This window comes from Loxodonta africana, chromosome 3 (assembly GCF_030014295.1).
Source record: "Loxodonta africana isolate mLoxAfr1 chromosome 3, mLoxAfr1.hap2, whole genome shotgun sequence".
In the NCBI taxonomy this organism is placed as follows: Eukaryota; Metazoa; Chordata; class Mammalia; order Proboscidea; family Elephantidae; genus Loxodonta; species Loxodonta africana.
This window is the reverse complement of record NC_087344.1, coordinates 81,261,841-81,277,765: the sequence shown is the minus strand read 5'-3', so window position 1 is coordinate 81,277,765 and position 15,925 is coordinate 81,261,841. Positions and strand designations below refer to the sequence as shown.

The 15,925-nt window shown below is 50.5% G+C and overlaps 2 protein-coding genes across 9 annotated transcripts in view; one reads left to right on the top strand and one right to left on the bottom strand.

Annotated features, from left to right (window-relative positions):
- The window catches only part of ERI3 (ERI1 exoribonuclease family member 3), a 137,170-nt gene extending 135,873 nt beyond the window's left edge, over positions 1 to 1,297 (top strand). For all 7 annotated transcript variants that reach the window (XR_010321385.1, XM_064281868.1, XM_023554638.2 and 4 more), the window contains one exon: positions 767 to 1,297. Coding sequence is in view for 6 of the 7 variants with exons in the window: in XM_064281868.1 (XP_064137938.1) it covers positions 767 to 849 (83 nt within the window). In the remaining variant the exon portion in view is untranslated. The remainder of the gene's footprint in view (positions 1 to 766) is intronic.
- A 685-nt stretch (positions 1,298 to 1,982) lies between these two features.
- DMAP1 (DNA methyltransferase 1 associated protein 1) lies at positions 1,983 to 11,089 on the bottom strand. Of its 2 annotated transcripts, XM_003415553.4 has the most exons (10): positions 10,674 to 11,089; positions 10,016 to 10,107; positions 9,551 to 9,746; positions 4,077 to 4,235; positions 3,778 to 3,945; positions 3,413 to 3,598; positions 3,179 to 3,250; positions 2,780 to 2,852; positions 2,342 to 2,637; positions 1,983 to 2,097 (listed from the first exon to the last, which is right to left on the bottom strand). In XM_003415553.4, exons 1-10 carry the CDS (start codon positions 10,776 to 10,778, stop codon positions 2,038 to 2,040), a joined length of 1,407 nt encoding a protein of 468 aa, XP_003415601.1. In that variant the 5' UTR covers positions 10,779 to 11,089; the 3' UTR covers positions 1,983 to 2,037. The 2 variants fall into 2 exon arrangements, with proteins under 2 accessions (XP_003415601.1, XP_064137937.1); XM_064281867.1 differs by lacking the exons at positions 10,016 to 10,107; positions 10,674 to 11,089 and adding an exon at positions 9,828 to 10,006.
- Between the last annotated feature and the right edge of the window lie 4,836 nt (positions 11,090 to 15,925).

Below are 15,925 nucleotides of genomic sequence, written 5' to 3'. Positions count from 1 at the left end.
AGGGTGTGGCATGCCCAGACGTTTAACCTGAGGTACTGAGGAAACAGGGCCAAAGGTGATCAAGACCAGCACTGCACCTATCTGGGTGGGACAGGGCAGGGCTGGGGCAGATGTACACAGGTGTGTCTGGTAGAGGGCTGATGGCCAGGGTCGTGAGGGGGAGCAGGTACCCAGGCAGGCTGCCATTTGCATACTCGTGCCCAGGGCCCTGGCCCAGAAGTGCCAAGCTTTGTGCCTTGTCACCAGTGATTATGGGCAGGGCCACATCTCCCACACACACGCAAGTGCCGGCAAAGTCACCCTGGCCGTGGGCGTGATGAATGGCCGCACAGTAATGAAATGGAGACATCAAGGCGGGTGGCGGGAAGACGGAGTGTGGCGGACGAGCCGTCCCCACGCGGCGGCAACAAGAAGGATCGCCCAGCGGCCGGGGGCCGTCAAGGGAGAAATTACACATTTACTCTGCCTTTTTCTTACTGCGACGGCGCCCATACATCACCACTGGGGCCGGGGCGGGACACGCTGGCCAATTTCCAGCATGAATTATGGGACTGAGAAGCATCGAGACCAGGCTTCCTGCCAGCCCAGCATCACCCAGCCCAACCTGAAGCTGGAGGTGCTGCCACCAGGGGTCAGGATCCCCTGTCTCCAGCCTGTGGCTCCAGAATCTGATCCTGCCTCCCACCCCCTACCCTTGTATAGCACCTGTGGGCATGGAGGGGAAGGATGCAGGGCCCATCTAAATGGTTTTTCTTCCTTTTTTTAGACGACTGCAAGAACATTGCCAACATCATGAAGACACTCGCCTACCGAGGTTTCATCTTCAAGCAGACGTCAAAGCCATTCTGATTGGCTGAGGATGGGATGGGGCAGGACAGGGTAGCTGCTTGGCCCAGCCCAGAACCCTCCTCTCCCTCACAGAGGGGAAAAGGGAGAGTGGCACAGCTCTACGTCCAGGGTGTCCCCCAGATGCCCTGTGGGCTTGAGCCCCAGGCAAGGGCTTGGCCACTTGGCCCCTCTGGAGCAGATACTTTGTGCCCCTCCCACCCCCGCCCCTCCACCTCAGCCCAGTATTAGCCCCTCCCATTGTGGGCCTGGGCTAGGGGGACCCAGGCACTCACTGCCTCCTCCCCGGTACACAGGCTTCTGCTGGGGCCACCAAGTCCCCCTGTGCCCCCTCCCATCCGTAGTGCATGGTGTGTGGTGCCCCCAGGGCTCCAGGACAGATCAGGCCCCACCTCGTGTCTACCCCTATCCCCGCTGTGAATGTGCCACTGAATAAAGTCGGGGAAATGAGGTCCTGAGTGTGTGTACAAAGCCATTGATGTATACAAGGCTGTTGCTGTGCCCAACACTGTAAGAATGTGAGTGCAGTTACGGCAGGCCCCAGGTCGCTCCTATGCACAAGGCCATCAGCGTGTGACTGGCAGTCACTGGAGCACCTGTGAGACCCTCACTAAATATGTACCAGGCAGTGGGGGTATGGAGACTGAGCACGAGGCAATGTGTAAAGCTGCTGGTGTCTGAGGCCACTGCTGTGTGCACAAAGCCATCAGTGTCTGGGCAAAATTGGCATTGGCAGAATTCGAGCCTGCCACCTGGGAGACCTGAGTTCAGTTCCCAGGCAGTGTACCTCATGTACAGCCACCTCCTGTCTGCAGTGGAGGTATGGGTGTTGCTGTGATGCTGAACAGGTTTCAGTGGCACTTCCAGACTAAGAAGAAAGGCTTAGCAATCTACTTCTGAAAATCAGCCAGTGAAAACCCTGTGGATCACAACAGTTCGATCCTGTTGTGCCTGGGGCCGCCGTGAGTTGGAGGCCGACTTGACGGCAGCTAACAATAAAGAGAGCTGCCAAGGGTCTCAGTGCCGGCAAACCTCGAGTGCCAGCCTCATAAAGAGGGTGTGGTGATCCCCCTCCTGGCCCACCCCTCCCAGCCAGGGGCACCTGAAGTGGTGAAAAGGAAAAGGAAACAGCCCAGTACAACTCAGCAGCTCTATTTACACAACAGCGGCACCCACACCCTGTGTGGCCTCTTACGGCTTCTTGGCTTTCTTCACAGAAGATGAACTGGAGGCCGATTCCCGTCGCTTCCTCTGAGGAGACACAGAAGGTGCTGAGGTCAGTGGCCCCAAGGCCTGATAAAGGCCTGGTGCGTGTGTTTAACATTCTCAAGGAGGGTGATGCCCACTGGTGAGCTCACTCCGACCCTCAGTCTCAGAACACCAAGGAGGGGACGACTCCCGTTGCAGGCACTAGAGGGAGCAGAGCTGGTATATGCGTGTGCGCCTGCTCAAAGGCAGGCCGGTGCATGCTCTCCAGGCCTGTCCAGATGCTTACCGAATTGGGTGTGAGGGGCGCGCCCACCACATCAATGATTGTGTCCTTGGTAGGGTCAGGGCCGGGTCCAGGTTCAGGCACGGCTGGTTCAGCAGAGGCCGGGGCTGGGCCCGATGCTGGCGTGGTGGGACCCCCCATCACGCCAGCCCGGGCCAGTGCCTCGTGACGATGCCGCAGCATCTGTAGCTCGTACTCGCAGTTGGCACAGGCCTGCTTGAGCTCGTAGAGCAGCACCAGGTCACTTCGAAGCTCATTGAACATGTGCACCAGCTCCTCTGTGGGTGTCGGGCTTAGCTCTGCAGGTGGGTGGGTGGGCAGCACATGAGCAGAGCTGAGGTGTGGCAGAAGGCCAGCAACATGAACTGCCCCTCCCCTTGCCCAGAGTTTACCCACGGCCTTGTGTGGGTACATCCTGTGGAGCCCAGCCCCCACACTTACCCACACCAAGCTCCAGCAGCATCTGCTCCAGGGCCTTGATCTTCTTCTGTCCCACGGAGCTTGGCAGCTTCATCTGCAGTGATCCAGGCAGCTAAGCCCTCTCTCCCACCCCAACCCCAAGAACCTTAAGATGTAGGGGACTAAAGGCAGTGGGGTTGTGGGAAGAGAGAAGGTAACCCCTGGAGGCAGCTATGGGCCAGACAAGGAAATGCCAAGGAGTAGAATATAATGAAAGCTGTGACGTCAGTCTGGCCACATCTCCCTGAGATCCTGGCGAGGCCAACTCTACCAGCACTACATGGTACAACCTCTCCTACTGCTCCAGCCCCACAAGCCTGCAGCATCCCAAGCATCCAGAACGCAGGGCCTAAACACGTAAAAAGGGGGTGTCTCACGTACCCGCTGGCTCCGCAGTGTGACACCTGCGGACTTGAAGTCTGGAAACTTGATGCCTGCAGTCTCGGGAACAGCCTAGAGGTCACAGGGAGTGGGCCCGCTGTCAGTCCCACCACACCCAGAACCCCCAGCTCTCGTTGCTCTCAGAGTCCTCCCCACTAGGGGCTTGAGTATCAGGGTGAGGCCCTGTGCCAGGTGACCTCTCTACCCTTTGCCTGGGCTGCCTTAGCCTCATACCGGCTTCTCAGCCTCCTTTTTCTGGGGTAGCTTCTTTTTGGGGGCCTTGCGCTCAGTGCGTCGCTGCTCTGCAGTGGTGTCTGCTGCTGTTATCAGCTTCTGCAGGTCCTGACTCCGCTTCTCCCGCTCCTTCTTCCGGGCCTCAATCTTACGCAGTTCCTGTAGCAGGTACTCCTCCTCCGCCACCTGGGAAAGTGAGAGGTGCTGAGCAGTGTGTGAGGGCACACAGAGAGGTGAAGGGCTGTGGAGAGCAGGGGGATGGCCAGTGGGATGCAGGAATGGGCTGGGGGTGAGGGCATGGAGGGTGGAGGCAATGGGTAAGAGCTTTCAGGCATGGAGGAGAGGTATGTGGGGCTCAGGCTAACCTGCTCAGGGGTCCGGTTATAGAGCCGCTCCAGCTGCTCCTTCCGCCGTCGCTCATGCCCAGCATCAAATACTGGTATTTTAAGGTCTGTGCCTGGCACAGCCCGTACATTGGCAAGCTTGGCACAGATGTGGTAGTACCGTTCCTTCAGGTCCTCCACAGAACGTTTCTAAAGATAAAGACATAAGCCATGGGTGGCAATGGGATGAACACGCAGAGGCACATGGAAGGAATGATAAGGTAGTGGGCCTTCCAGGCCTGGGGGTTGGGCACACATGCAGATACATGACATCAGCTTACCTTGAACTGCTGGTGATCATAGCGGTCATGGATAACTACAAAACGCAGGTCAAAGCGGCGGCTGAGGTCAAAGAGGTGGTCAGTCTCTGCCTTAGTCCAGGCGTCATCATGGAGATAGAGCTGGTACTCCTGCTCTGAATACACGGGTACCTGCACAGTCTACAGGCACAGAAGGGACACAGTGGGGGCGTGCTCACATCGGGTCATATCCAGTGGGCTCTAGCCCCCTTCGACCACAGCCCTTCTGTTTAAAGCCAATCCCTGCACTGGACAGAAGCAAACCACCTGCCTGTGGCCCTGCAGGGAGCAGCGTGGAGATAATCTACGAGGAAAGAACCTATTTGACTGGAGGCCCTGGCAGCTCTGGGACCGTGGCTTGCCTCTGGATCACTCCAAGAGCAACTTCAAGACCCCTGTGGCTCTAGAGCCTTGGTAACAGACACATGCTCCTGTCCCCGTGGTTAAGGTGAAAGACTCAAATGTAGGTGCTTCTGTGGACCCCAAAGGTCAACTTTGGAGTAGAGCAGATGGCTACCTGGAGATAACCTGGGAAAAAGCCAGGAGCCCTGAGCCCATGCAACTCTTGTCTGAAGCACTACTGCCACCCAGTGGTGACAGTGAGACTTGCAGCTCTTCCTGAGCTGGCCAGGGTCAGACCTCTTCAGGGACAAACACACTGCCGCCAGCTGGGGCCTTCAGTCAGGGACCCAAGGAAGGAATCAAAACTAGACTGGGCGAGGGAAGGTCTTCTACAAGACAACTGACTGAACTGGTCTTAAGACCTGTTTTCCAGCAGTCCCTTGGACATCTCCTACTGGAGGTCCACATATGCCTCAAACCTACCATGTTCAATACCCAACTCATCACCCTCCCTCCACCCACGTCTCCTCCAGTCCAGATCTCAGGCAGCATCACCATCACCCACCCAGTTGCCCAAGCCAAAAACCTGGGAGGCATCTTTAAGTCCTATATTGACACTTGACCTCTACCCTTCACTAAATTTCTAGCTTTACCTCTGCAGCCAAGATTTGATCTCTCTGAACAATGCTACTTAAAGTGCAGTTTGCAGACCAGTGCTGTCTGGCTTGCAAACTGTTTTCACTAATCTGCGGTAAGAACAAATTAATAATAGGCATTTAGAAACTTTTATAACAATTTTACAGTAATCGTGTGTTGCTGAATCTAATAAGAAACTTATTTTCTCTTTTTGTGATTTTACTATCTTTATCAGTTTGTGATAGACTGGAAATTAAAACATCCTTCACCACAAATAATTTGAGAACTGTTCTAGAACATATATCTGATCATGTACCCAACCATCCCTTATTAAACCTCTCAAAGACTCCCCACTACTCCAAGATCAAGTATCTTCTAGATAATCTGCCAACTCCTCAAGGGCAAGAGCCATATGGTACATTTCCTACTTTCAGGGCTCAGCTCTGGGCCAGGCACCCTAGAGGTCTTAGTGTTTACTGAACCAATCAAGGAAGACATAAATGAGTGACCCGGCCTCTCTCTGCAGCCACTGCCCCTCATGGACCCTAAGTTCCAGCCATATGACTAACAGTTTCTGGAACAATTCTATAAAAAACAAGCTCTCCCCCTCAGCCTTTGTTCTTGCCTGAAATACCTTCCCATCTCCACATTCCTTCCACCTAGATAATGCTTTCTCATGCTTTTGGTCTCATTCAGGCATCATTTCCTCTGAGAAGACTCCCTGATTTCCCCGGCTTGGTTAAGTATCCCTTTTAGTGTAGCCAATCCTGCTCTCAAGTAGCTCAGAGCCAAGCAAGGAAGACATTCCTTCGTTCGTTCATTCAACAAATACCACAGGCCTGATAGATCTATGCTGGGGCTACCACACTGCATAAGACAGATGGGGTCTTTACCCTTTCAGTGTTCACAGTCTGGCCAAAAGAAATAACTAATTTCACCACAGTGTCGCGAGTTTGATGGGGTGTAATGAATGATACCTAATCCAGCCTGGGGATAAGGTTGTTCAGAAGTAAATGAAGCCTGGTTCAGGCTGAAGATTGAGTAGAAGTGAACTGGTGAGGAGAATCCTAGGCAGAGGGACCACTGTGAACACACTGTGTGGGCTTGACAATTAGGGACACGTTGGGGAAACCAGTAAAGGATGAGATGGGGAAAGGCATGAAAAGAGCCTAGCAAGACAGCAGAAGCCAGGTCCGACAGGGCCTCGTGGTGTGTGCTGCCTCGGAGTCTGGAATTCATCCTGAGGGTGATGGGAGCCAATACAGTCCAGAGGCCCTAGCAGCTTTGGGACTGTGCCGTGCATCTGGATTCACTCCAGGAGCAACTTCAAGACCCTTGCAGCTCTACAGCCTCGTCAACAGTCACATGCTCCTGCCCCTGGGTTAAGACGAGGAGCTCAAATGTAAGCACTTCTGTGGGACCCCAAAGGTGAACTTCGGAGCAGAGCAGATGGCTAAATACCTGGAGATAACCTGGGAGAGATTTTAAGGAGAAGACTGAAGTGGTTGTGTTCCTCTCTTATAAAGACCACCCTGGCAGCAGTGAGAAAAGGTTAAAACGAAACCAAGAGACTAGCTGGTGGGTTTTAGAAATAATCCAAGTGAGAAGTGAAGAGGCCTGAACCAGAGCAGCACCAGTGGAAGATGGAGAAGAGGCACAGACTTGACTTGAGGAGATAAAAACCAAAGGACTTGACAACTGGACGTGAAGGGTGAGGGAAGGTGCTGTCACAGATGACGCCTATGTTTCTGGCGGGAGCCAAGTGGCTGGGGAGCCACTGAGAGCAGGACCCCTGAGGGGGCAGAACTGGAGGGGAAGAGCACTAGTTCATTTTACTCCAACTTCTTTCTCCACCCCACGGTCACCGTGATCTTTCTAAAACCCAAATGTGATGACGTTACTCTGCTTCAAATCTGTCAGAGGCTACCCAGAAATGTTAGGGCAAAGCCTGTTTCCAAGGCCCTGCCTGACCTGGCCCCTGCAACCTCTCAGGGCTCATCTCCCACACTGAGATGCCGGTAGCATCCCACACACATGACTTTTTTATTAATGCCTTTGCCCATGCCACCCCTCTGCCTGGAAAGGCCATTGCACTCCTTTCCTAAGATCATCAGTTCAAGACTCAACCCAGGCATCAACTACTACAAAGCTTCTGGGACCCTCAGGTCCTCCCAGTATACGTGTGTCACACCAGACTGTAATTACCTGTGCCTCCCCAAACCCCTCCCCAGCAATATGGAGAGTTTCTTGAGGGCAGACGTGTGGTTCATTTTTGTGTCCCCAATGCCCAGGACATGACTTGGCCTGGATTAGTATTAACTGAATACAAAATGAATATTATTTTGTCTCCACCTCAAAATGCATTGCCTAACCTTCCCTCTCACTGCCTCAGACACTTCACCTCTTCTCAGTCTTCCATCTCCAGCCTCTCCCTCTTTTTCCTGGCCCCTCCCCCATGGCCTACAAACATGCTCAGGCATCCCCACAAAGGCTACCAGCTTTCAGCCGTCACCATCACTGCTGGTATGTCCTTTAGAAACTTGCAGTGCAGAAGTGTGGGCCAGGCCCAAGAACTTGGGCAGGGACTACACACACAGCACACTAGCTTTCCAGAAGGCAAAGGAAGGCTAAGGCTTGCCTGCAGCCTGTATCCCAGAGGGCCCCTGATGAGAGCAGGAGGAGGACATTTTGCACCAAGAGTCAGAGGGAAACTCTGGCGATTCCAGGAGGTGTCATCAGGCCTTCTGAGTGTCAATTGGAAGAGCAGCAGGGATGCCAATCACAGAGGAAGACTGAGAATCAGGCTCTGACTGTGCTGTGTGGCTTCTGCCCAAGCCAGGCAAGGCCCAGGAAGAAAAGCTCCCTGTAATCGGAGCCCAGTAGCTTCTGCAGCCACATCCATGCTCTTATACTTTAAGGGAGAAAAAATGTCTCAGGGAAAAAGTAGGAGATGCTAAAACCCCTTCTAGAAAATTCCAACATGGTCTTAGCTTAAACACCACAGATTGCTGGAATTCAAGGCAGGACCATTCAGGTCCATTTATGAAGATGGTCAGAAGAGAGAGTGGGAAGGATGGAAGGATGTGGCGTCCTGGTACGGGGGCCTGTGCAGGAGCTCAGCTGTTCTCCTTGGCCAGCCTAGACACTGCCTCCTCACCCACTCGAGTGGTTGTCAAGCCCTTAATTAGTGACGGCACCTTTAATGGGCACCAATAGCACTGGACCTGAGGGTACTAAGGATGGTGGTGAGATGGAGGAAAACCAGGTTTGGGGCAAGGGAGAGAATGAGTGTAAACACTGATGTGCTGAGTCTGAGAAGCGTATGACCCCTCTAGGAGATGTCTACGCACAGTTGACTACATGGGGCTGACGGGAAGGAAGGTGGGACTTTCAGGCTCTAAGGTAGGCTGCTCCAGAATGCAGGGGCTATGAGGCCACATCGTATAGTAGTTTAAGCAATGACCTAGCAAATCATAACCCAACTAAGCTCTGCCCCTTGCTGGCCAGGTGAGCCTGGGTAAGGCCCTGCTCCCTCTGAGCCTCGGTTATCTAGGCCAGAGATAATGCACCTTGGATTAGGGTGCTGGCATTGGTGAAGAACAAGGCAGATGTGTAATTTATCATGGAAACAGGATCATCAGGGCTCAATAATTACATACATCTCTGAGGTCTAGTTCAAATGCCACCTCCTCAAAGAGGCCCTCCCCAACCACTCTATCTAAAGTAAGCCTCCCCTACTTAAAAGTTCACTATTTTATCCCATTTCATATCCCATTCATATCCTGGTTTCATTTTATTGATGACTCTTAACCTGAAAAAATCCAATTTATTTTATTTCCTTACATGTTTATTATCTGTCTTCCTCTACCTTCTTTGTCCTGCTGATGATTGAAATAATGTGAAAGCTTAGGGAGAAAGCTAAGTCAAAGGATTATTCCCAAGTTTCTGGTGTGGACAACTGGGTGGACAGTGGTGCCATTCACTGAGAGGGGGAACAAGTTTGGGGGTGGGGAGTGGACGGAAGATGATGAGTTCTTTGTGTATGCTGATCTGAGGTACCTGTGGAATATTCAGTGAGAGACATTAAGAAAATGAATGGATATGTGGGAACTGTTGCTCCAGGTTACAGATACTAAGTTGGAGTCACTGGTATATAGAGGGTAACAAGCCACAGGGTAAATAAGACACACTAGGGAGAAAGTATAGAGTGAGAAGAGTGGTGCACCTAGGACAACAACACTTGAAAGGCCAAGAGAAGACGCCACCAACAACCAGAGCAGGCCCAGGGAAGGACGGGATCCCACTGGCCTAAGGAGACCCACCAAGTCCCACCTTGCATGTATTTGCCATGAGGATTGAGTAGGGAACCATGATTGAGACACAAGCCTCTGGAGTCAACCCTCAAGAGACTGGAGAGCTCTCACAGTGGCTCAGAGAGGGGAGGCAATCTTGCCTGTGTCTGGATGGTGGTGGCTTACCTTATTGAACCTGGCAAAGGGGTAGTCCTTGCCCTCCTCAGCTGCCCGTCGCCAGTGGAAGAACATGGCTCCATCCTTACGGGCTGGGTTGGTGAATGGCATCCACTTCCAGGGCCTCACTTTCTTGGAGCCCAACTTGGCCTTTACGGTACGGTAGCCCTGGCCAGTGTCACTGGGCAACAGCGGGGGTGCATCCCTGGCAGCAGAGTTTGAGAGAATGAGGGGTTGTAGTCGGAAAGGGATATAGGGAGCCTTTGGACCCAGGGAGTTGATCTACCCTAGAGCAAGTAAGTCATGTCCTGGAGTAAGGGATCTGAGCTCCTCTTGCATCCTTCTCAGCAAGCAGGAGTCCTGGCTGGGGAGGGCAGGCAGGGAGGGAACGGGCAGAGAAAACAAAGAGTTAGGGACATGGCAGGTGGGTCAGGGGCCAGAGCCTGGGGTACTCGGGATTCAAGAAATACTTGCTTCTTGTCAGAGTAGAGCAGTGCATAGACCTCCCGGTGCATGCCCTCCGGCCTTTTGAAGGTCAGTGTCTCAGAGGACTTCTTGGACTTTTTCTGAGGGAGGAAACCACAGGAGAGGAACCACAGCCTAGACCCCCTTTCCTGAAAATTCTTTAGCCCAGCTCAATCCCTGATATGAACAAACCAACACCTACTGACACACAGTTGAGCCCTCACATACCCACCAACTCACCTATCCAGGCACAGAAACCCACTCACCTGGGCACCCCTAGGCTGAGGTAATCCCCCTTCCCACCCCCACCTCACCTGGGTAGAGCCCTGACCTGTCAGAGTAGATTTTACTTTTCCACCATCTCTCGGAATGTCACACCGCCTCGGTCCTCCCTGTCTATCACAAGGGGCCCACTCTCCTGGTCCTCTCATCTCTTGGAGGTGTCACACCCTCTTAGTCCCCACCATCTCCCACCTCCTCCATCCCCACATCTCATCAAAGAGGTGGCACATTCTGTGTCCCATTATCACGGCAAATGTCACACCTTCTTTTATCCCACATTTTACTAGGAGTGTAGCACCCCCTCATTTTCCTCATCTTTCTTCCATTGTCATCCCTCTCCTCTACTTCACTCCCGCTACCCAGCGCTCTCAGGTGCCCCTGCTACCTTGTCCGGGTTGATAATGTCTTTCTTGCTGATAGTCCCAGAGGCTGCATCCCCCTCTGGACCCCCGAGTTCTAGAATGTCCCGCACATCCGCGCCCGTAGCCATCGCGCCAGAGAGATGAGGGAGCGCCCCGAGGTCAAGGGTCAGAGTGTCAGTGCCAAAGGATGGACCAGGCTCGGGTCAGGGGGCGGGGCCCCTCCAGACCCAAGTAAGGGCGGGATAAAGAGGCAAGCCGAGAAGAGGAGCGTGTTCCAAGTCAGGTCAGGGTTCCACCTGTATCCCGCCTCGTGGGTCTTCCTAACGGCCTCATACGCTTCCTTGGACCCCCGCGCCTTGCACCTGGAACCCCAGCTGTAGTCCCGGGCGCCGCTCCCCTATCCTAGCAAAGCCGCGGATAGAAACTTCCGGTCGAGCGCATTCAAAACGCGGCCGACAGGAACACTTCCGGTTTGAGCTTAGAGGAAATGGAGTCGGCTGGCAACCCAATGTGAAAGGTACTGGCCGTACCGAGCCGTCCACCGGCCATGGCTCCAGCGAGCCGGTTCGCGATCGTGGGCTGACTACTTTTTGGCATTTTAACCCTAGTGGCTACGTTGTCTCTCGGCTTTGAAGAGAGAGCGTAGAGCTTTGTGACCTTGGGAAGTGAATTCTCTGAACTTGCTCCCTCATTCGTAAAATGGAAATGATAATTGTTGTTTAAAAAAAATTGTTGTTAGGTGCCATCAAATCGGAAACCCTGGTGGCGTAGTGGTTAAGTGCTATGGCTTGTAACCAAGAGGTCGGCAGTTCGAATTCGCGAGGCGCTCCTTGGAAACTCTCTGGTAGCTATACTCTTTTCTTACAGGGTCGCTATGAGTCGGAATCGACTCGACGGCAGTGGCTTGGGCCATCGAATCGGTTCCGACTCATAGCGACCCCAGGTACAACAGAATGAAACACTGCCGGGTCCTGCGCCGTCCTCACAATTCTTTTGCTTAAGCCCATTGTTGCAGCCACTGTGTCAATCCATCTTATTGAGGGTCTTCCTCTTTTTCGCTGACCCTCTGTTTTACCAAGCATGATGTCCTTCTCCAGGGACTGGTCCCTCCCGATAACATGTCTGAAGTATTAAAGACAAAGTCTTGCCATCCTTGCTTCTATGGAGCATTCTGGCTGTGCTTCTTCCAAGACGGATATGTTTGTTCTTCCAGCAGTCTCTGGTACGTTCAATATTCTTCGCCAACACCATAATTCAAAGGTATTCATTCTTTTTTTTTTTTTTTTTTCTTATTGTTGTCCAACTTTCACATTCATATGAGGCGATTGAAAATACCATGGTTTGGGTCAGCCACACCTTAGTCCTTAAAGTGGCATCTTTGCTTTTTAACACTCTAAAGAGGCCTGTTGCAGCAGATTTGTCTAATGCACTGCATCGCTTGATTTCTTGACTGCTGCCTGCATCGCCTGCATGGGCATTGATTGTGGATCCAAGTAGAATGAAATCCTTGACAATTCCACTGTTTTCTCCGTTTATCATGATATTGCTTATTGGTCCAGTTGTGAGGATTTTTGTTTTATGTTGAGGTGTAATACATACTGAAGGCTGTGATCTTTGATCTTCATCGGTAAGTGCTTCAAGTCCTCTTCACTTTCAGCAAGCAAGGTTGTGTCATTACAGGTAGTTAATGAGTCTTCCTCCAATCCTGATGCCACATTCTTCTTCATAGTCCAGCTTCTCTGATTATTTGCTCAGCATACAGATTGAATAAGTATGGTGAAAGGATGCAGCCAGACACACACATTTCTTAATTTTAAACCACGCAGTATCTCCTTATTCTGCTCTAAGAACTGCTGCTTAGTCTAAGTACAGGTTCCTCATGAGCACAATTAAGTGTTCTGAAATTCCTGTTCTTCACAATGTTATCCATAATTTGTTATGATCCACATAGTCAAATGTCTTTGCATAGTCAAAACACAGGTAAACATCTTCCCGAAGTTAGACATCTTCCTGGTATTTTCTGCTTTCAGCCATGACCCATCTGACATCAGCAATGATATCCCTTGTTCCATGCCCTCTTCTGAATCCAGCTTGAATTTCTGGCAGTTCCCTGTCAACGTACTGCTGCAAAAATTTTTGAGTTATCTTCAGCAAAATTTCACTTGTGTGTGATATTGACGATATTGTTCAACAATTTCCACATTCTGTTGGATCACCTTTCTTTGGAATGGGCACAAATATGGATCTCTTCCAGTCGGTTGGCCAGGTAGCTGTCTTCCAAATTTCTTGGCATAGATAAGCAAGCACTTCTAGCACTGCATCCATTTGTTGAAACATCTCAATTGGTATTCTGTCAGTTCCTGGAGCCTCATTTTTCATCAATACCTTCAGTGAAGCTTGGACCTCTTCCTTAAGTACCATTGATTCTTGATCATATGCTACTTCCTGAAATGGTTGAAAGTTGACCAGTTCTTTTTGGTACAGTGATCCTGTGTGTTCCTTCCATCTTCTTTTGATGCTTCCTGCGTTGTTTAATATTTTCCCTGTAGAATCCTTAAATATTGCAACTTGAGGCTTGAATTTTTTCTTCATTTCTTTCAGCTTGAGAAATGCCAAGCATATTCTCCCCTTTTGGTTTTCTGTATCCAAGTCTTTGCACATGTCATTATAACACTTTACTTCATCTTCTTGAGCCGCCCTTTGAAATCTTCCGTTGAGCTCTTTTACTTCATCATTTCTTCCTTTCTCTTTAGCTACTTGACGTTCAAAAGCACGTTTCAGAGTGTCTTCTGACATCTATTTTGGTCTTTTCTTTCTTTCCTGTCTTTTTAATGACCTCTTGCTTTCATCATGTATGATGTCCTTGATGTCATTTTACAACTCTTCTGGTCTTCAGTCATTACTGTTCAATGCATCAAATCTATTTTTGAGATGTCCTCTAAATTCAGGTGGGATATACTCAAGGTTATACTCTGGGTCTTGTGGACTTGCTCTGATTTTCTTCAGCTTCAACTTGAACTTCCATATGACCAACTGATGGTCTTTTTCACAGTCAGCCCCTGGCCTTGTTCTGACTTGAGGTCAGAGGAAGCATTGCAGGCCATTGTTAAGAGTTTGGATTTTACCCTAAAGAAGTTGGATGTCATCTTGTCCTGGCCACGGCCTGGATTCTATCCCCATCCTTGGGGTGCCACCTTGGCCACTGTCACTGGGAAATCTTTCCAGAATGACTGGTCCAGAGCTTCCTGCCCCTTGGGGAAACTGAGTCAAGGGGTTAGGGAAAAAGGCATGAGACAGAGAGATGTCCCTCTCTTGATCCTTCTGGGGAACCACTTCCATATTTCCGGTCTCAAACTCCAAGGGGCAGCAGGTCCCACTGCCAGCCCCAGAAGGAGCTTGCTCAGCAATACTCACCGACTGGGTCCCGTCTGGGAACCCAGCATTATTTCTGAAGAGACTCTGGCACTTCTGGAGAGAAGGACTTCAGGCCGGGGCACTCTGGGGCTGTGAGCCAACAGTAGAGGAGTTTCAACTTTAACCTGAAAATAAAAGAAAGTCACCGAAGGTGTGTGGAGGTGAGCATGGGGAGCAGGGTTGGGAAGAAGGCTGAAAAGAGTCATATTTGTCTTTTAGAAAGATGATCGCTGGCCTGCTAGTGGGGAGGCAGAGCTGGAGGCAAGAGAACCAGATGGGAAACAGTGGTATAGTCAACTAGAACTGGGAATTGATTGGAGGTAGGTGTGGGAAACAGAATAAAAAGGGGGCCCAGAAGCCCATCCATCCTCAGCCCATCTATTCACAGCTGGACCCAGAAATAATAGACTAAAAGCTCCCTGAGTTCCCACTTGGCTGTCTTCTTCCTTCTGCTCCTCTCCGTTCTCCCTCTAGCCTCTAACTACTCAACCTCCTCCCTTTCCCTCACCAAGACCAAGCTCCTTAAGGTCAGGAGTGTGTCTCCTCATCCTCTATGCTCTCACAGCACGAGGCACTCACGTGCCCCATGTGCAGAGGCTCCTTAGAACCTCAGAAAGAAGCTGTTGGGAAGGAAGGCAGTCTGACCTGGTCTTGCTCAGGTTAATGATAAAGAACATATTCAAACTAGTAAGGACAAATATATCAATTTTTAGAATGGGCAAAGAGCATGAATTGGAAAGTCAGAGAAGTACAACAGCCAATAAATGTACAGGCAAGCATTCTGCCTCACTAGCATTCAAAGATATGAAAATTGGGAACCATAATGAGATACCTTTTTTTTTTTTGTCTAACTAGATAGGCAAATGTTAAAATAATTGTGATAATCAGTCTTGACAAGGGTAGGGGGTGAATGGGCATTAGCAAACGCTGCTGGTGGGAATGCAAATTGATTCAGTTTTGTTAATTCATTCAACAAATATTTGGTGTAGTGGTTACGTGCTACGGCTGCTAACCAAAAAGGTCGGCAGTTCGAATCCACCAGCCATTCCTTGGAAACCGTATGGGGCAGTTCTACTCTGTCTTATAGGATCGCTATGAGTCAGAATCAATTCGATGGCAATGGTTTTTTGGTTTTTGGTATGCCACTTAGTATGCCACTTATATATATGCCACTATCTTACAGGCATTGTGCTGGGCCCTGGATATACATTAGTAAAGAAGACAAATCCAATCACTGCCTTCAGAGAGTTAATGGTCTCTCACTTTTTATATGTGTGTATACCCTGGCGGTGCAGCGGTTAAGAGCTACAGCCAAAAGCACTATGGGACTGTTCTACTCTGTCCTATAGGGTTGTTATGAGTTGGAATTGACTTGACTGTAACGGGGGAACAGGGTATACAAAAAAAAAAAAAGTTCTAGAACGGGAATAAGCCAAAATGATACAATCAGTAGTTTTTATCTTGCCGATTTGTATCTTCTTCTTTCATCTCTATACTTTCTAAAATGAATGTATACTTCTTTTAGAATAAAAGTAAGAAGGAAGGGAGGGAAATAGGGAGAGGAGGAGGAAGACAGACAGACAGACTCTGCCTGCACTGTGGTTGCTGTTGTTGTTCTTAGGTGCCACCAAGTTAGTTTTGGCTCATAGCAACCCCATATACAACAGAACGAAACACTGCCCGGTCCTGCGCCATCCTCACAATCATTGTTATATTTCAGCCCATTGTTGTAGCCACTGTGTCAGTCCATCTCAATGAGGGTCTTCCTCTTTTTCGCTGGTCCTCTACATTACCAAGCATGATGTCCTTGGCCAGGGACTGGTCCCTCCTGACAACATGTCCAAAGCACGTGAGATGAAGT